The sequence below is a fragment of the Terrapene carolina genome, unplaced genomic scaffold, assembly GCF_002925995.2.
Source record: "Terrapene carolina triunguis isolate 2854851 unplaced genomic scaffold, T_m_triunguis-2.0 Scaffold210, whole genome shotgun sequence".
Classification (NCBI taxonomy): Eukaryota; Metazoa; Chordata; order Testudines; family Emydidae; genus Terrapene; species Terrapene triunguis.
In genome coordinates, this window is record NW_020664561.1 from 4,929,943 (window position 1) to 4,951,778 (window position 21,836).

A 21,836-nucleotide genomic window follows, 5' to 3' on the forward strand; every position below is an offset into this window, starting at 1 on the left:
AAAAATCGATCTGTTAATCAAGTCCCTTATTTCTTCTCTTTTTTGAAGTAAGTACTCAAGACATTTTCTCCCAGAATCCTAATCATGGTTGCCTTTCTCTGAACCCCCTCCAATTTTGCCACGTCCTTCCTGTGATGGGTTGACCAGTACTTCACCCAATACACTAGGTAAGGGTGAACTACTGATCTATATAATCACATATTCTGTATTTTCCATCTAATTTCTTAGACATTCCAACATTGTTTGTTTTTTTGACTGCAGTTGCAGACTCAGCTGAGGTCTTCTGTGAACTGTCAGAATGAAAAGCAGCAATTTTCCTACTACATTTGTGGACTATGTCTTTTAAAATAGGGTGTAGTAATAAAAGTAGTGTCCATGATGGCTTGTGCTTAACAAAATAGACAATGCATAGCAATGTAAATGCATTATCCCTGGGGGAATTCTGCAACAAAAAAATAAAAATTCTGCGCACAATATTTTAAAATTCTGCATATTTTATTTGTCAAAACAATAATATAACCACACCAGTTTCAATTATTTTTGGTCATTTATTTCAAAAAATCTGTCAGCAAGTATGTCTGTAACAATATAGACAACAAAAAAGATTGAGGAAATGTTTTTTGACAAATAGAGTCCTTAATATATTAATATAGAACTCTGAGTAATAATTCATTTAAACTACAATACAGAACCGTATTTCCTGCACCCCTCAGAACCAGTGCAAAGGCTTGTAAGAGTCAGGGATAACGGAGGAGCTGAGGGAGAGGGAACTAAATTGCTGGCTGGGAAGGAGCCTGGGTGTGAACTTGGAGGGTTGTTGGGTATGAGTGGGAAAAGCATGGAACAGTTTTTTGTCCCCCTCTAACCTGGCCTGACAGGTGCTGTGAAGAAGGCAGGCTCTTTCCCTTCCTTATCGGACTGGGATCGGTTGCTGCATTCTGTTGCCACAGTGCCCTCTGGTGGGCAAAAGACAGAACTGCAACAACATTTCAGCAGAAGCTTTTTTCTGCACAGAAAGTTAAAAATGTGCGTGGCTCATTAATTATGAACACAGTAGCGCAGAATTCCCCCACGAGTACTGCATCTATGGAACAGATAGTTAATAATGTGCAATCAGCTTTACTAACCAGGGGCTGGACATTTTAAATTCCTAAACTAGGCAGCTTGATCTAACTTATTAAAATACAAATCACAACCTACTTTTTTCCCCCTCCACAAGAGGTAAGGGGAATTTTTTTAAAACACCCCACATGCATATAAGCCACAGCTTTGACACCCATAAGCTAGAGAAGCTAAAAACCATAGAAAGGTGTATATAAATGTGTGACAACCATCAAAACAAGTTTTACAAGTATGTTTTCATTTGTTTTTAAATGAATATGATTCTATGTGGTTGAGGATTAAGTTTATTCTAAAAATAGTACTAAAATCTTCAACAATACAATAGACAAGAGAGTAAATTATTGACACAAGTGGTGTTTAAGTTAAAGTAATTTACAGAAACGCAAAGATCTAAAAGAAACAATTTGTAAAATATTTATGTTCCCAACTATTGCTTCACGATATACAATCATCAACCTCTGCAGTTTTGACATTTCAGTTCTACTAACATTACAATGCTATAATTCAGGCACATCAAACAGGCAGAATCATTCTTCTAATTTGAAATTCTGAGTAATCTTGCCTTTATGTTGCAGATATCCCCTACTTCCAATCTACCCCCCCACACACACACAAGATTCTAAAGAAGACCACCTAAAAAGACATGCAGAAGAGAATTTTGAAATGGGGCAGCTATTCTACCCTCCGCCTGTCTCTAGCCCCTTCTTGGCACAAGTCTTCATCTGTTACCTTTCTCCTCTTATCCAAAATTCTAACCTATTGCTCTCTATAAAATCTCTAATTCACAGAATATGAGGGTTTGAAGGGACCTCAGGAGATCTAGCCCAATCCCCTGCTCAAAGCAGGACCAATCCCCAGACAGATTTTTGCCCCAGATCCCTAAACGGCCCCCTCAAGGATTGAACTCTCAACCCTGGGTTTAGTGGGCCAATGCTCAAACCACTGTAGTATCCCTCCCCCCTAATTTTAAACATCCACTCAAGAACAGGGCAAAGTAAAGTCTGCTTCCTGTTGATTTAGTACAATATGCCACTAAACAATGTTCATATAAAGAAAACTAAGCAGATATTTCTAAACATTGGTTAACAGATGTTAGACTTGGAGACAGAGTATATTTGGCATACAATCTTATACTGAGAGTCCCCTTCTGCTCTAGTAATCAGTAGCAAAATTTTATAGAATCCATTTCTGCAGGGAGTTATTTGTTTTGTTTGACCAAAAGGGAATCTTGCCCCTTTTTAAAGGAGAGAGGAATTCTATTCTAGGGAAGTAGTTTGAGTTTGAGTTCCATGCAGCTATTAGTACAGTTAACCAGACTGGCAGCTGGAAAAAAAAAAAAAAGAAAAGAAAAAACCAACCCACGCTAAAGTTAGGCAATTAATTTAGTTACAGGTTTGACCCTGTCCCATTTCTATTACTCTTCTCATCCGCACCATGATTCCATTTTTCCTTCTACTCTATTTCAGTGCTTTGCACATAGAACAGACTTCTCATAGCATTTTGTTATTGCCAAACACTATAGGCCTATCAGTAAACTACTACATATATGGATGCATATTTGTCAAGTCTTTATACACAGAATATAAAAATCAATAAAATCCAAGATGCTAACTCCTATAATATTTGCAGCTCTACCAGTCCAAGACACAACAAACCCATTTAAGTAGTTCCATAATGCAAATGCCTCTTCAAATGTCAGTACTTCCTTTGCCTCAGGCCAAACATGCCACACTATTGTTTATTATGTATTAGCGTGCAGATAGTTTCAAAACATGTATTTCCACACTGATTGATGAGTAACAAAATAGCTAAAACGACTACCAGTCTTTTTCAGATTATCTGGACATTAAGGCTTTCTAGTCAATACTCAGATTTTATCATTCCCTGTCCTTATTATATACTTATCTTGTTGCACCAAGATTTACCCTCTCTCTCTGAATAAGTCACTGTTTCTAAGAGAGTCTCCGACCTTGCAGAAGTTTTTAATGTGATAATTCAAGTTTGCTACAGATGGTTCAATGACGACAGCAACAGAAGCTATTTAAATCTGATAAAGAATGATCTGGCATTTTCATTGGTATATTTCTACACATGACTTTCTTGGATGCCCCACTGGATTCCTAAGGTTAAGAAGAGATACACATCCAAGTCTTGGCTGCTAGCCCAAGCTTACAAGACAAAAACTTTACCCTTCATACGATAGGCATGTGCTGTTCTCCTTTACTGAAGGGGAAGGAAAAAAACATCTGCTCATCACTTCTGAATAAAATAGTATGTGTGATGTTGTAATTTAGCAGTGTTCCATTGACAGCTTGGCATCCATAACAAACCAAGAATGTATTAGAATGTTATGTTTGTAAAATCTGAGTGACTTTGAAACTGATGTTGATCTAGTAGACTGTACAGTTTTGTTTTTTAAACATAGCTCTTAATAAGTTCCTCATTATTTAAAGTCATTTAAAAAGGTAGCAGTTATTCTTGATACAGAAGACTATTATCTGAAGACACCATTAGAATAATGAATGGAGTTAGCACCAAGTGAGCAGCCAGTGGAAGTGAATTTGATAAGTTACAAGTTAACCAGAAGTAAATGGAACCCACATAAACATAATTATCTGATGGCAGCATCCATGATGGCACCATGGAGATGAATCCATTAATTATACTACAGGGACCTCCTCCACAAAGAAAACCGAAACTGCTTTTTAAGGGATATTTTCTTACGCCAATACATTCTGATATCTACCCATAAAACATGAACCACTACACCTTGTTACGGACAAATTTTCTCGACTTTCCCCATAATAAAATGGCTTCATTTTTAGAAGCATATCAGATTTGGAACTTAAAGCATGAACTTGTTCAACACAATTTAAAATCAGACCTATGTACAGAGGCAACTCCAAGCAGTGGGCCATGAAGCACAGAGTATAATCAAGGATAGCCATCAGAAAACTTATTTCCAGGGTCTTCCCACATACTAGATAAAGGCATAAGCCCCTAAACTTAGCATCAGTTCAATCTAAACCCACCCATTGTTAAGGATGATGAGATAGGCACCATATAACATCCTCTTATCCTATTGCCATACAATTCTGTGACTTCACCAGAAGCCTTAAAATTAAACAGTTTTTAGTCTGAATTAATCTAGTTGGTATACTTTCACTACAGCTTGTATTTAGTTTTATTTAACATGATACAGTCATCTTGACCTATAAATATCTTTCACTCCATTTCAACCCATGGTTAGTGCTCAAATTGACATTAATGGCCTTACCAGTGGACCTATGTGTGTCTGTGGACTCCAAGTAGTCCAACACAATCTTCTCCAGAGATTCTAGAATGAGGGGAAAACACTGTTTCTTCCTTCATTTTGAAATGGTCCTAATCTGGAAGGAAGTCGAGTAAAATCAATCTGATTCAGAGAGTTTGCCCTCTTCCAATGACAATGACTTGGAGTAATGTTTGTGATGATTAGTCAACTCCTCAGAAAAAGAGGCTATTTAAAGCTCTCTACTTCTGATGTGGTCTTGGAGGATTAAGGTGTCTAAAAAGAAAGGAATGATCACCATTTCGGAGCTTTACTCGGGGGTGAGGGGTGGAAGACAAGGAACAGGGTCTGGATTTTCTACGAGGTTTCTGGACATTAAAATTTTTGCCTGAGGAACTGGAAAAGATAGGTCCCTCAGAGTCAAAAACACTGCTTAAATATAGAATTACCTGGGACTTCCTGGTTGAGTGGCAGACAGCACTTATTCAAAGGAGAAAATCCCTGGCTAAGCCCTGAAAAGAGTGACTGGGAAAGGCAGCAACAAACTAGATTTCTAACTTCTATAACAATCACAGAAGCAGAGAGAGGGAGCAGGAGTCTCAAAAATTGGAGATTTCCTTACAATTTGACTCATCTGTTACTTGAATCTTGAAACCATGCTCAGCCTTGCTTAGAAGCAGCAGGAAATCGATGTGGAAAAACTGTAAAGCCAAATTCTGCTTTAAATTGGCCCCCAAAACTCCACAAGCTACCATTACCAGCTCCATTATTAGAGGGGAGAGTCTACAGGAGCGATGAGCTAAGCAGCCCAAACAACAGAGGTCCCCATGAGCTCAACATTCCATTTTAGTGTATTGACAAGACACTAAATAGGGAAATTCCCTGGTTCCCCTTTAGTCCTGTCAAATGGACCATATCTTTATTAAAGTTGTTTGGCAGAGGGAGAAGAGTGTCATAAAATTCCACCCAGAAAGGAGGCCCTCCAGAAAGAGCCCTGAGGAACCTACATCTGCCTACACAGAGGCAGAAGACTGGGCTCTCAATGTGGCTGTAGCACTTCTAGTGTGCCAGCAAAGAAAGACAGCAATCAATTTAAAAAATGTAAGAGGTACTCTGCTTCCCTCTGAAGCATGGAACAAAGGCAGATACTCCCAGAGGAGAAAAAAAAAAAAAAAAAAAGACCTCTGGTACTATAAATGGCCATCATCATCCCATCTCACTCAAATACAATGAGACACAGCATTCTCTTATTCCTACAGAAGTGTTTTGGGTTTATCCACACTTCATTTCTACCACACAATGGAGAAATGTTAAAGCTAACTTTTTGACTGATTAAACAATTTTGAATGATTTAGAAAGCTAGTTGCTACTATTACAGAGCAGGATGCTACAACAAGAGAATCAGTTTAAATGACTATGCCTTTGAGAGAAAACAATAACAAACAACTGCGAGGAGCGGCACCAGGAGCCGGCAAACAGGGCTGCTAACAGGGGAGTTTAAGTGGGAGTTTACAGGGGGAGGTGGAAGGGGAAGCAGGAGGGGCCGGCGGGGCGTGTGCTATGTGTTCCCAGGAGCAGCAGGCAGAGACCACAGCAGCCATGAGCCAAGCAGCGGGGGACACAATGCAGATGATTGCATGCAGCAGCTGTGGTATGTACATGGTCCTCGCTGGGGAGCCTGAACAAAGGTATGTTTGCATGAAATGCCGCCTCATAGACCTGCTAGAGGAAAAGATTAGAGGGCTCCAGATGCAGGTAGATACTATGGTAGAGTTTAGAAAGGGATTCGAGCAGCTAATGGAGCAGAAGCTGGGTGTGGCAGAAGGGGAATGCTCAGGGGTACAGGTGGAAGCACAGGCTATGGTCTGTGAGGGGGGAAGGTCAGGGGCAGAGCAAGATCAGTGGAAGCATGTGACTGTGAGGAGCAGGCCAAGGAAAAGGAGGGCTAGTGAGGGGGGAATAGAACTCAGGAACAGGTTTGAGTGTTTGGATAACGAGGAAGAGAGGCAGCAGGTGGTAACTGATGGTGGGAGGCAGAGGAAGAAGAGAAGAGCGGCTAGTCCGATAGAGAGAGGGCAGGAGTTGATGGAGACAGCACCTATACCGGGCCCCAGTAGGATAGAGGATGGCACTAGGGGGACTGTAAGGGAAAATAGAGAGACACAAGAGGTACGACTACAGGGGACAGGGGATAGATTTATACAGAGTACTGTCACCAGGCAAAGGCAGGTTTATGTGATTGGAGACTCCTTGCTGAGGAGGTTGGACAGGCCTGTGACCAGAGCGGACCCTGAAAACAGAAGGGTGTGCTGTCTGCCGGGCGCTAAGATAAGGGATGTGGACCTGCGGTTGAAAAGGATCCTAAAAGGAGCGGGTAAGAACCCTTTAATCATCCTTCACATAGGAACAAATGACACAGCTAGGTTCTCGCTAGAGAGAATAAAGGGAGATTATGCCAGGCTGGGGAAGACGCTTAAGGAAGTGGAGGCTCAGATTATCTTTAGTGGGATTCTGCCTGTTCCAAGAGAAGGACAGCAAAGGGCCGACAGAATTATGAGGATAAATAGCTGGCTAAGGGAGTGGTGTTATAAGGAGGGCTTTGGGATGTATGGCCACTGGGAGGCTTTCGGGGACAGACAGCTGTTCTCACGGGATGGACTTCACCTGAGTAGGGAAGGGAATAGACTTCTGGGAGGGAGGCTGGCTCATCTCATCAAAAGGGCTTTAAACTAGGAACTTGGGGGAGACGGTTGGGAGATGTTCAAGTAATCTCCACGCCAGATTCCAACACAGAAAAGGAGTGTGAGGAGTTAAGCACAGACATAGATAGGGGTAGGGAATTGGACATAAGAAAGAGGGGGCGGATGGACAGCATGGGGTCCGTTCCAAATTCCATAACTAAAGGGAGAAAGGATAGACAGCATACGGTAAGATGTTTATACACCAATGCGAGAAGCCTAGGTAACAAAATGGAGGAATTGGAGCTCCTGGTCCAAGAAATGAAACCTGATATCGTGGGAATAACCGAAACATGGTGGAACGGTAATCATGACTGGAGTACAGGTATGGAAGGGTATGTGCTGTTTAGGAATGACCGGAAAAAAGGTAAAGGTGGGGGAGTGGCGTTATATGTCAATAATGAGATAAAATGTAAAGAAATAATAAGTGATGGGATGGATAAGACAGAGTCTGTATGGGCAATAATTACACTGCATAAAAGAACTACTAGAGCCTCCCCTGAGATAGTGCTTGGGGTATGTTATAGACCGCCGGGATCTAGCCTGGAGGCGGACAAAGAACTACTTAATGTTTTTAGGGAAGTAAAAACTGATAAGAACTGTGTCATCATGGGGGATTTTAACTTCCCAGATATAGATTGGGTAACAAATGCTAGTAACAATAACAGGGCTCAGATGTTCTTAGACGTACTAGCAGATGAATTCCTTCACCAAGTAGTAAGTGAACCAACGAGGGGGGATGCCATTTTAGATTTAGTGCTGGTGAGTAGTGAGGACCTCGTTGAAGAAATGGTTGTAGGGGACAACCTAGGCTCGAGTGACCATGAGCTAATTCGGTTTAAACTTAATGGAAGGATTAACAGAAATGATACTGTAACTAAGGTTTACAATTTCAAAAAGGCCAACTTTAATAAATTAAGGCAACTACTTAGGGAAGTGGATTGGGCTAACATACTTAGGGATCTAAAGGCAGATGACGCCTGGGATTATTTCAAGCAGAAGTTGCATGAGATGTCTGAGGCCTGTATCCCGAGAAAGGGAAAACGATTAGTGGGCAGGACATTTAGACCTAGCTGGATGAGCGGGAGTCTCAAAGGGGCGATTAAGAAAAAACAGAAAGCGTACAGAGAATGGAAGAAGGGAGGGATCAGCAAGGAAACCTACCTTAGTGAGTTTAGAGCATGTAGGGATGCGGTGAGAAAGGCCAAAAGCCGTGTAGAGTTGGACCTTGCGAGGGGAATTAAATCCAATAGTAAGAGGTTTTATAGCCATATAAATAGGAAGAAAACAAAGAAAGAGGAAGTGGGACCGCTGAAGAATGTGGATGGAGTGGAAATTAACAGTAATCTAGGCATGGCACAATATCTAAATGAATATTTTGCTTCGGTCTTTAATAAGGCTAATGAAGGTTTTAGGATTAGAGGGAGTAGGACAGAGGGGAATAGAGGAGGGGGGATAGACATTACAGTATCAGAGGTGGAAGCCAAACTTGACCAGCTAAACGGGACTAAATCGGGCGGACCGGATGATCTTCATCCTAGAATACTGAAGGAACTGGCGCGAGAAATTGCGAGCCCCTTGGCGAAAATTTTTAATGAATCTGTAAACTCGGGGGTGGTACCGTTGGACTGGAGAATAGCTAATGTGGTTCCTATTTTCAAGAAGGGGAAAAAAAGTGACCCGGGTAACTACAGGCCTGTTAGTTTAACTTCTGTAGTATGTAAGGTCTTGGAAAAAATTTTGAAGGAGAAAGTAGTTAAGGGCCTTGAGGAGAATGGCAATTGGGACACATTACAACATGGGTTTACGAAAGGCAGGTCGTGCCAAACCAACCTGATCTCCTTCTTTGAGAAAGTAACAGACCTTCTAGATAAAGGAAATGCGGTGGATCTAATATACCTCGATTTTAGTAAAGCGTTTGATACGGTTCCGCATGAGGAATTATTGGTTAAATTGGATAAGATGGGGATCGATAGGAAAATCCAGAGGTGGATAAGGAACTGGTTAAGGGGGAGACTGCAGAGGGTAGTATTGAAAGGTGAACTGTCAGATTGGAGGGAGGTCACCAGTGGGGTTCCTCAAGGTTCAGTTCTGGGTCCGATTTTATTTAATCTATTCGTTACTGACCTCGGAACCGAATGTAGGAGTGGGCTGATAAAGTTTGCGGATGACACAAAGTTGGGAGGCATTGCCAACTCGGAGAAGGATCGGGATATTCTGCAGGGAGACTTGGATGACCTTGTAAATTGGAGTATTAGTAATAGGATGAGATTTAATAGTGAGAAGTGTAAGGTGATGCATTTAGGGATGACTAATAAGAATTTTAGTTATAAGCTAGGGACGCATAGGTTAGAAGTGACTGAGGAGGAGAAGGACCTCGGAGTCCTGGTTGATCGCAGGATGACTATGAGTCGGCAATGCGACGTGGCTGCGAAAAAAGCTAATGCGATCTTGGGATGCATAAGGCGAGGTATTTCTAGTAGGGACAGGGAGGTGCTGCTTCCGTTATACAAGGCGCTGGTGAGACCTCACTTGGAGTACTGTGTGCAGTTCTGGTCTCCTATGTTTAAAAGGGATGAACTGAAACTGGAACGGGTACAGAGAAGGGCAACTAGGATGATACGAGGAATGGAAAACCTTTCCTATGAAAGGAGACTCGAGGAGCTTGGTTTGTTTAGCCTAACCAAAAGAAGGCTGAGGGGGGATATGATTGCTCTCTTCAAATATATCAAAGGGATAAATACCAGGGAGGGGGAGGAATTATTTCAGCTCAGTGCTAATGTGGACACGAGAACGAATGGATATAAACTGGCCGTGGGGAAATTTAGGCTTGAAATTAGACGAAGGTTTCTAACCGTCAGAGGGGTGAAATTTTGGAACAGCCTTCCGAGGGAAACGGTGGGGGCGAAAGACCTCTCTGGCTTCAAGATTAGGCTAGATAAGTTTATGGAGGGAATGGTTTGATGGGATTACGTGATTCTAATCAATTAGGCAATAACGGACATCGCTGATAAAATGAGGGTCTGGCTAGAGATTCTTGCCTGTATGCTCGGGGTTCTGCTGATCGCCATATTTGGGGTCGGGAAGGAATTTTCCTCCAGGGTGGATTGGCAGTGGCCCTGGAGGTTTTTCGCCTTCCTCCGCAGCATAGGGCAGGGGTCGCAAGCTGGAAGATTCTCTGCGACTTGAAGTCTTTAGATCACGATCTGGAGACTTCAACAGCAGAGCTAAGGGAAAGTGGGGGGGTCAGCTTCTGTGGCCTGCATCATGCGGGGGGTCAGACTAGATGACCATATTGGTCCCTTCTGACCTTAAAGTCTATGAGTCTATGAGTCTATGAATAAGCACAAAATATACAGAATCAAAATGAGTAAGGATGCTACAAGATAAGAATCTACACATATTGCTTGAAGTAAAATCTCTGTTCTTTACCACAATGCATTTCACTGTTTGCTTTGAGAACACAAAAATATTTCATTACTTTCTAGCTTGGAACTGATGAAAAATAGGTCAAAGCAGAATATACTTTCGGCGGTGTCGCTCAACTATGCTTTTCTTTTGCAAAAAGTTTTCATATTTTAAATCCTGCCATCCAGAATGTTCTTCAGAAAGAAAGGAATTTCTTCATTTCATTTACAGAACTGGATTCATATGCACAAAAATAGTGAGCATATCCTGTTTCTGCAGATCAGATCTTGCAAATCAGGTAAGTTTGCATCAAGAACTCTCAATCTTAGTGTAGCTTAAAATTTAAAAATAAAAATACAGAAAGTTACTAGACAAATTAGAATGCATATAAATGATAAAAACAAAACAAAGGTCTGCAAAGGAAACATAGAAATAATCAGTCTTCATTCACTACTACTATCTAGTTTAAATCATCCTTGTCCAACACAGCAAAATTTACTGTGATGTAATTGTGTGTTGAGTGGGCTTGTCTCCTGTGTGGACTACACCAATACAAAATTAGAACCCTGTTACGAAATAATACTAAAGCCCTGTACCTAAGCTTTCAAGAGTGTCTATAGTGTTTCGGTGTCCCACTTCACACACCTTAAACGGGCCACATTTTCAGAAAGTGCAGACCACAGACGCTTTGAAAACCAGGTCCCCCTTTAAAGTGTTTGAATTGGGGCACTCCTTAAATATATAGACCCTAGTCTTCACAGGTCTTTACCACAGTGTCCTGACACTAAATGTGACACTGTAAAGAGGCTCTACCTGATCATCTTACCATCTTAATAGAACAGTTTGTGGATGGATTAAATTAAAAATACATAAATGCTACTAATGCATTCTGGCTGGAAAAAATAAACAGCAAAGCCTTATGTGGACTGTGCAGAATACAGGAAGGTAATGAAGCACATGGCTTTGATGCTTACTCCCCCACATCTCCCACACTGGGGTTTTTAAACACAAGTTTGTGCAAACACCAGGTGTGCCATTAGCTGTGGATAACAAATATTTTTAAAACTCTTGAAATCAAGCAAAGAACAGAGTTTCTCTTTAAAAAGTTAAAGTTATGCTTCATTCATACCAGCCAGCATAGCTGTGGTGGCAGAAAGTTCACACCTATGTTAAAAACAGTTCCCTTACCTGGGGGAAGTTATTCTAGAACAAGGGTAGAACAAGGGTAGAATAGCCATTATCTGTTCAGTGCTGTCCACACGGGAAGCAGAAGTGGCAAACAGCAGCAATGTTAAAACATGGTTATTATCAGGATTCTACCATAGACCTGTGTGAATAAGAATTTTTGTCTGAAAATCATTATAAAACTATGTTGTATAACAGCCAGACACTTTATATAATGGATTTATAACAGGGGTGGGCAAATTTTTTGCCCGAGGGCCACATCTGGCTATGGAAATTGTACAGTGGGCCATGAATGTTCACTAAATTGGGGTTGGGGTGCAGAAGGGGGGTGAGGGTTCTGGCTGGAGGTGCGGGCTCTGGGATGGGGCTGGGAATGAGGGATTTGGGGTGTAGGAGGATGCTCCAGGCTGGGACAGAAGGGTTCGGATGGCGGGTGGGAGATCAGGGTTGGGGCATGGGGGGTGGGGCCAGAAACAAGGAGTTCAGGGGGCAGGGGGGGTGAGGGCTTCGACTGGGGGTGCAGGCTCTGGGATGGGAATGAGGGGTTTGGGGCACAGGAGGTGCTCTGGGCTGGGACTGAGGGGTTCGGAGGGCAGGAGGGGGGATCAGGGCTTGAGCAGGGGGTTGGGGCGTGGGGAGAGGCTCAGGGGTGCAAGCTCCAGGCAGCGCTTACCTCAAGCAGTTCCCGGAAGCAGCAGCATGTCCCCCCTCCGGCTCCTACACAGAGGTGCGGCCAGATGGCTCTGCGTGCTGCCCGGTCCACAGGCACCGCCCCTGAAGCTCCCATTGGCCGCAGTGCATAGCAAATGGGAGCTGTGAGGGCGGCACCTGCGGACAGGGCAGTGCGCAGAGCCCCCTGGCTGCCCCTAAACATAGGAGTCAGAGGGAGGACATGCCACTGCTTCCGGGAGCTGTGGCATGCATGCACGGAGCAGCCCCCGACTCCGCTCCTCAGCTGGAGCATGGGAGCAGGGCAAGCTCCAGACCCCGCTCCCAGGTGGAAGCTTGAGGGCCAGATTAAATCGGCTGGCAGGCCGGATGTGGGCCGTAGTTTGCCCACCTCTCATTTATAATAGGTCATTTCAGGATAGGAAGTTTATGATATCTTATGGGGCTAAAAGTAGAAAAGCTTTTAGGCTAAAAAAGTCCTTTTTAAGTGATGCAAGCTTAGACAGAAAATAGTTTGAAGGGACAATGTCAAGTTAAAAATTGTTATCTTTTTATTAAAACACTCCTAAATAAATATTGTTAATATGTTTACCATTAATGCTGATTTTTCTGACTTTTGCATCCTGGAAAATTAAGATTAATTAGTGAGTTTCATTTTTGTTTGTACTCAGTTTCACATTCCTAGTTCTCCTGCACTAACACAATGCTGAAGTGTTCAAATCCTAATTAACTTATTTTCATTAGATTTTAAAAACATGGGAATGTTTTCACTGATCTCAGGTTCTATAATACCTTGTTTTAAACTAAAAAGTATTCTAGCCTGCATTCTCCAAAAGCCACTAATCTCTCCAAGCAGACCACCAAGAGCAGAATTTGGAATATTTTACTCCAGACTAATAGTTATAATATCTTGCCCATTTCAAAAGAAACATGGCTTTACTGAAGGACAGATTAGGAGTAAGAATAAAGATGAAGTATTTTTCCTTAGCCATTATGTGTTTTCATTGAAACAAAACCAAAGGGGGGGGGGGGGGAAAAGGAAAAGATTACAATAGGCAGAATAAACAGCAGTTTAAAGAATTGAGGAGCAATAGACCACCTGCAGGGAAGGCTAAAGAAGAGTAAAAAGCCAGGAATTGGAAGGTGACATGTCTTTGCAACAGGCAGGGTCTCACAGAGTAATGGCAGTGACTATAATTACAGGGTTGCATTTCCATTTAAGTAGGATTCTCTCATACCTTGAATAAACAAATTTGAAGTTTCTAGGACAAGCCACTTTTGAGATATTACATGACAAAGATGTAGTTGAATAATTTTCAAAGACAACTTACAAAAAAAATAAAACAAAAACAAACAAAAAAAACCACACAATACATCAGAAACTGCTTGTCCAATTCATTTCAAGTTACCATAAAAACCCACAGGAAACATAGGCAACATTTCAACTCAAAGGACCTCCTTGAGGGATTTAGAGTGGAATAAAAATAGGGCTTACAATGAAAACCTGCATGACTTTTTTCCAAAAACATATGCCAAAGTAGGCATCAAGAGGTAAATTCAGATTCTAATAGTATGCAAATCCCTGCTTTAATTAAAAAATACTCATCTTTAGCTACAGAGCCACAATTGGCACCTCCACAATAAAGTTCTCTATACACAGAACATGCATTTCACTTTAGAAGTCAGCAGATGGAAAGAGAGGTTTTGAATATATAAAACTGAGTGCCTAAGTCTGTTTCTTCATAAAAAGTTTCTCCACAAAAGGTATGAAGTAATTTATTTTGATTTATTAAACATTTTAGTACTACAGCAGAAGTCTTATGAACAGATTTAAATGAAATACAAAAAAAAAAAAATCCTGAACCCCAATACAATTTAAAATGTTACAATCTCTATCCAGAAGAGAGACCAGCCTGCTGCAATTACTGCCTATTCCAATACACCAACAAAAAACCAACAATGAAACAGGGAATTGTAGAGTTGCTTTGAACACTCCGGAAAGTGAGCTTCCTACTATCCCCTATCTTTGGTCTGTCTCTTCTTCTGACAGCCTCTCATACACTGAGCCTCAAATACAGGGTGGCACCGAGTCTCACATAGGGTATGTCTACACTGCAATGGTTGCATGGTTGGCCCGTTTCAGCTGACTCGGGTTTGTGGGACTCAGGCTGTGTGGCTATAAAACTGTAGTGTAAATGTTTGGACTAAGGCTGGAGCCCAGGCTCTGAGACCGGCCCAAGCCTGAACATCTACACTGCAGTTTTATAGCCCTGCATCCCAAGCCAGAATCAGCTGACACAGGCCAGTTTTAGTGCAGTGTAGACATATTCAGAGGGTGTCACTGAGCCTCACAGAGCGCATCCCTAACTCAGGACTTTTGAGGGGGGAAGGGAAGAGGACAAATGAGAGAGGAGAGGAAAGATCAATGTGAGTTGGATTCACTAAACACATGCAGCAAAATCTCCTTCTGCCACTTTACCCAGCCTCTCTTCCAATCACTGATGCATGAGGAATAATTTCATCCATAGTACACGGGGGGGGGGGGGGAAGAAGAGAGAAAGAGGGGCTTCCCTCATCCCTACAATTTAGCTTGCAACAGTTGACCCACTAATGAAGAATTCCCACCATGTGGTAACTAGTTTGGCTAGAGCCTGATTCCATTTGTGACAAGAGGGCAAGTTTGAGCTGCTGTACAAGACGAAACTAGCAATTAACAACTTCTATGCAGGCATTGCAGTGTATCCTCTTGGGAAAGTGTGACTTGGTGCAGCATCTCTGGTAGCCTCTGTGACTGGCAGCAATAGAAGGAAATTTGCCATTTATTATTTAGACCATCAAGATTTGAGATTTTTTCCCCTAATAGTTATTTCAGTTATGAAAGCTTGTAATAAACCAGCAAACATACAAATCCATGTAACCTTATATACTTGTGACAGTAAGACTGACTGTTAGTATAAAAGGCAAGAAAACTAGGGAGGAAAGTATTTTAGTTCAACTTGAATATTAAGGTTCATAATGAGTTTTCATGTAATTAATTTGTTACAGGAAGGGAAGGATGAATTATCTTGTATTTAGTAAACAGGACTGGGAGTTAGGACACCTGGGTTCTATTCCTGGCTATGCCACTGACCCTGAACCAGTTATTTCAGGCTTGTATACAGTAGGGATTTTGGCACCAATGTAGCTTCTCTGGTGCAATCCCCCAGCATAGATATGTAGACATGCTTCCATTGTTCCCTACTGAACAACTCCTCACAGGGGGTGAAAGCCCTGCTTTCAACTGGTGTAGCACAACTACAGTGGGGATGTCTGAACCAGCATAGCTACACTAGGACCAAAATCCCTAATGTGGAAAAGCCTTTAACCTCTCTGTGCTTCATTTTCCCTCTCCCCACACCTGTGAAATGGGGTAATACCTGCTTCATATGGATTTGTAGCTAAACTGACATGTGAAGCACTTTCAGATTCTGGGATGGAAGGTGCTATAGAAGTGCAGATTACAACAGTCATTTCATTCATCAACCTGAGGTCCAACAATGCTTCTGAAAATGCTATTAGTAGTGGACAAAAGCTGGATTCAAAACAATTTATACCAGTTTCTTTAGTGTTTAAATAGCTATCAAAGATAGTCTGAATTCAAACAAAGCAGTGAGTGCTATACAATTAAGTATCGAAGAACCCCAAAGTGATCTCCAAGCTTCCAGGGCTGCACCATTTAATTGGCTCTGCAGAAAACCAAACCATTAAGCATTAAGTTCAGCATGATACACACTTTGAATGCTTTCTGAGGTTACACAGAGGGCCGAAGAACAGTGTTTTGCAAACACACAACATCCTTTACACATTTCCCACATCCCTTAGGACTGCCTGACAAATGCTTCATGTAATCGGAACTGCGACCCATACCAACATATATATTTTTAGAGGAATGTATTCCTAAAGCTTAGTTCCTTAATATTGCCCTTGATTACTGATGGGACATGGAAGCCTGGCATCAAAAGCAGGTCTCTAAAACCATCCAAACATCCTGTTCTCATCAGTTACCAGGGACAGTATGCCCTTGATCCAGGTTCGTTTTTAGAAAGATGCAATTTTTCTATATTTTAGCAGTACTTTGTGCATTTTGCCTCAAAGTTTTATGCCCAGATGGCATTCCAAAACATAACACTTTAATTTTCTTGTATTTTTTGGATTAATGATACTCCTGTTTTAGTTGCTGGCCCATAAATTATGGACCTTTATTGCTCCACTGACTTTTAATACAGAAGATAGTTGTATCTTTAAAAGAAAAACTATCCCTATAAATAAACAAGTTTGTAGGAGGATCACAAATGTAAAATTAGGTGCATAATGAGCACCCGAATGGCCAAGTCACAAGAAATATGAGAATACCAACGTTGAAATTTTTCTAGATTCTTTTAGCTTTCTTGAATCCATAGCTGGGAATGGGTAAAAACACTTTCCAGTAAAATTTAATTTGGTTCAAACTCAGGAATTATCTAGCTGACCCAGGAGAACTAAGGAAGTCCAATTAAAGAGTGAGACTGTTAGAATCTGAATGGCTGTAAGCCATATCTATAGGGGCTAAAAGTCTTATAACCATGGTAACAGAAATAAAATAAGATCTTTCCTAGTTTCCTTTGTATATCTGATAATTTGTTGTAGTCCGTTTCATTGTTACTTTCCCATGTAGAAACAGTCATGCTCTGTTAGTGTAGGTTTTTCATAGCTCTTCAGGTCTGAGAGGTTTATTGAAAGACTGAGTTGGAGAAAGTTGTGCTGCTGTTCTGTACAGAGTATTTTAATCTCTATTGTTGCCCAACAAGCACCTTCTACCAACACAAAGTTCACTTCAGAGAAATATTTTAAAAGAATGAGAATTGTATGCAATCTTATTTCCTTACCACATCTAGACCAGCAGTTCTCAACCTGCAGCCTGATCAGCACAGAGCTGTGGTCCATGTCACATCCACAGGGCCATACTTGTACTACTGGATGCGGCCAACAATGCTAATTAGGTTGAGAACCACTGATCTAGACTATTTAAAAAGAGACACCAAGAACAGTGTTGGAGCAAGCTGGGATAGTAAAGAGTCTGCAATTTTACAGCTGAAGTTGACAGAAACTAAAGTACAGTCTCCAAGACTGATCAGCATATTGCCTGACAGAAGAATTTGTCCATCCTCAAATGCTTTAGAGATAATAAAAGGTAACAAAACAAATCTCAGAGCAAGTTTCCCCCCCAAACTAAAATCTAGTGGAATTTAACAGTTGCCTTATGATACAAAAACAGCACATTTCTTTTCAGTAATCCGCAGAATTTGGCACTCATAACCAAGAAGAAGGGATCCTAACTTTTCTTACTCTACCATGGAATAGATAAAAAGTTGCTGTGACCTTTTGTATAATAGTTACTAATAAAAGAACCTAGCTCTATTCTTAAAATGCAGGGAACTTAAGAGGACAACCTGTTCCATTATTAACGGATTACAGCTTTGGAACACTTAATTTGTTATCAGCTCCAAATATGACACTGAGAAGATTAATGCACATATGCAAGAAAGGAAGAAGAAATTATTCTACTTTTATTAAGTATCTTAATTGTTTAATGGATAAAAACCCCTGTGGAAACAATTAAAACACCCCATTACAGTTTTGCTCGATAGGTCAAATCTGTGTATGAAAAGCTAATGGCAACTGAATGTTTAAACATGGTTATAACAATTCTCATCTTCCAACAACCTAAACTATTTGCTAGATTCTTACTGAATTTCACCCCACAACCTTAAAAAAGGGATGAGCTGAGAGATTTGTGCTAGAAATGCTTTAAGCTATTAGTACAGTTTGCCTCAATGCTTTCTGGTAGAGTTAGAAACCTTGAACCCCAATCATACAATTGACTTCTCAGGCTGACTCCCATGCCCCCGGGGAAATGCAATTCAAGGAGCTACCCATGAGTCCACACATATGGAGTTAACTGTAGGATTGGACCCTCAGCTATTAATCATACTGTATTGTCCATTTACAGATACTTAATGTTTGTTTTCACAAGCAGCAAAATATTTACAATGTTACACAATGAAGCACTCTGTGCACTGTGATCTCTTACAACAATGCCTGTTAATTGCCCTGTTAATTCTCTAAATGTTTGTAGGTTGTTCAAGTAGAGAACCCCCTTACAGTTTTAGTACAAAAATGCTATATTGATTTTTTTTCATTCTAAGATTTTTCAAAAAGTGAAGCTCAGTGGTTTAAGAAGTAATTTGTTTTTAAAAGAGAATCCGGCATCACCAGTTATCCTTCAAAAAAGTAACCAAAATGAAATAGATTTCAGAGGAAGATGAAAGCAATGATCCACTGGCGATAACTTCCAAGAGCTCATACCGACAGTAACTGTCTACAAGATTGACTGGCAGCAAAAATATATACCAAGAAAAATCTTACTTCAACATAAGTTTGCAACTTCTTAAAGAACTTCTAACGTGTGCTTTTTGGGTGTTTTGGGGGCATCAATGTGAGGAGGCTACAGAGTGACACTCCTCTGGCAGTCATACGTGAAATGTGACAAGCAAGCGACTAAGTCAGTCCAGTGATTATTTATGAAACTGGAAAGGAAGACATGGAAATATCCCGTCCCCAAATTCTCTCACTTTCCCTCAACATTCAGTAAAATCCCACATGAGGTGTGCATTTACCACCTTCTCCACAGGTTTCTGTGAAGTCTACCCCATTCTCTCTCTACATGTATTGCTGCTTCCTATTTATTTCTGTTTGCAGCTTCAAGATTATTTTATCTTCTACATAGCAATAGCACTTAAAAAAAAAAAGCAGAAGGACAGTCCCTGCCTCAAAAGCTTACAATAATGTAGAACAAGATGCCACTGTTGGAACAACAGAAGAGAGGCCAAAGGAAATAGCAAGATCACATTAACAGGCCACATATATACACAGCTTTAAAAAAAAAAAAAAATTTAGAAGTCCCTGTGAGTCAGTTGTCTAGTCATTATTGGTTGGCACCTTATCTTAGGCATTACAGCAGAAGTGGACCTCAAGGACTGGGAAAGAAATGGAAGAAGCTTTACAGACTAGTCCAGGAAGTACATTCCATGCATAAAGAAGCAAGCACAAAGGTGCTTGTGGGGAAAAATAGAGGCTGGCATAATTGACAGCAAACAGGTCAGGATGTGACACAAAGATTTGAAGACCAGACAGGCTATGTTGTGCACAATTTTAAAATTTAAAGACAAAAAGACATTTGATGTGATGAAGGGGGTGACATGATCAGAAAACAAAACAGGATTATTTTAGCTGCAATGTATCTGAAGAGTAAGGGGGCACACAGTGGGAAATGGGTGTCAGGAAAGCCAGAGGGGAAAAGGCTACAGTAGCCTGGATGGAAGATACAGACCTTGATGAGAGTTTTAGTAATATGAATTTAGAAGAAAAACTGGATTTCAAAAATGTTAGCGAAAGAAACCGGAAGAATTTGAAACCGACTAAATGTGTGGTCTAGAGAGGCAGCAGAGTTGAAGATGACACTAAGGTATTGAGAGGATGGTGGTGCCATAGGATCACAAAACTCTTTACAAACAGGCTATGAAGAAAATATGGTAGCCCTGTCAAAGGACATGGTCACCACAATGATATTCAGCCAAAGTGAAAAGTGAGATAGATAAATGAAAGTTAGTACTGTAAGTCAGTGTTTCTCAACAGCCAGCCCGTGGACCGGTGCCGGTCTCTGAGATTTTCCTGACAGTTTAGGAAGGCAGCAAGCTGGTCCCTGGTATCAAAAAGGATGAGAAACATTGCTGTAAGTCACTCGCAGAATTCCACAGAGTTTAAAAAACACAACAGTCAATTACTTCACAAGGGGTGATGGTTCCTGGTCACCTCAAGCAAACAATGGGTGGGAGGAGAAGAGATACCTTCCCGTGCATACTGCATATTTCCCAAGCAAGGATCTTAAATCACTTTGTAACCCATTAAGCTCAGCCCTAGCTGCAACAGGGACGCAACCCCATTCTGTGATTAGACGAGGTCTTCCATCCTAAAAGTCCCCCATAGCACTTTCTAAACTACACTAGCATTGCTCCTCCTGCCACCGTGAATGCAGCAGACATAGGAGTTGATTATTGGGACTTGCTTTTTGGTACAGCAATTTAAACGCAGTGTCCCCGAGAAGGAAAGTCAACACACCTGTCACCGGAGGTCATGGGGGCAGCACAGGATCTTTGTGGGAAGAGGTATCCACGCCACAGAAAGGAGAGACTAACTGGAAGGAAACCTCCTCTGGAAACCTGGGTGACTGAGAGCAGGAGAACCCAGCACTCACAGCACGGGGGGGAGGCCACCCCAACCCCCCAGGCTACGGGGCCCCATGGGAGTGGAGAATTCTACCAAACAGCACAAGGGAAGACACCCGTAATTCCCAGGGCTATAAGACCAGGAAGAAGCAGGGAAAGCCCAGCACAGGTGGGGAAGGATGACCCCCATATACAGGGCTATAGGGCCTCATGCGAGTGGCAGAGCCTGCCATACACAGCATGGGTGGGGGAAGGCACCCCCCATACCAAGGGCTATAGGTCCCCATTGGAGTGGGGAGCCTGCCATACACAGCACAGGTGGGGGAGGTCACCCCCCATAGCCAGGGCCCCACTGGAGTGGGGAGTCCGCCATACACAACAGATGCAACCCCCATGCTCCATTTGGGAAGGGGCTCGGGATGGGGGAGTGCTCGGAGTGGCTATAGAGTCCGGCGTAAAGAGGAGTCGGTGTGAGACCACCGCCCCTCCCAGCCCGGCTCAGCCCCCACCCCCGGGGCTCAGAGACCCACTCACCAGAGAAGGGAGCAGAAGAAGAGGCAGGAACCCAGGGCCAAGAGCCGGCGGGGCGGCTTCCTCATCGTCTCCCCCTTCTGCCTCCCCCGGCAAGGAGGCGGCGGCGCATCCTCCCGCCTGCTGCCGAGGGGGATGAGAGCGGCGGAGCCGGCCGGGCCGGGGGACGGAGCCTCGCGGGGGGTTCAGACACTCCCGCCCGCCTCGCGCCGCCACCCCGAGACTGCGCCCAGCCGCTACAGCCGCTGCCCCTGTCTCGAGGCGATCTCCAGCGCGGTGCGAGCAGACCCAGCGGAGCCGTTACCCTCCCCCCAAGTCCCCCCCTTCACGCGCTGAGCTGGAAGAAGACGCGTCACGTCACCCCCCACACATAAACCACGCCTCCACCCATCGCCGGAACACAATTGGCCCTGCGCATTCGATGGCTTCCTCCCTCCCCTCACAGTGATTGGCTCAGAGAGGCCACTTCGATACAATCCCCGGCCTGCAGTCAGAACGCCCATTGTGATTGGACTATAAAACGGACGGACCTCTTCAAAAGCCCCTCGCACCCTGGGAGTCGTAGTCTTCTCTCGGCATCGTTCCCTCTCAGAGAGCGGCGAACTGGGG

General features: G+C 42.5%; 1 protein-coding gene across 1 annotated transcript in view; it reads right to left on the reverse strand.

Moving 5' to 3' along the window:
* The window catches only part of LOC113407273 (SUN domain-containing ossification factor-like), a 76,185-nt gene extending 54,673 nt beyond the window's left edge, over positions 1-21,512 (reverse strand). The window contains exon 1 of the mRNA XM_026655590.1: positions 21,231-21,512. Coding sequence (XP_026511375.1) covers positions 21,231-21,295 — 65 coding nt within the window. The 5' untranslated portion in view covers positions 21,296-21,512. The remainder of the gene's footprint in view (positions 1-21,230) is intronic.
* Between the last annotated feature and the right edge of the window lie 324 nt (positions 21,513-21,836).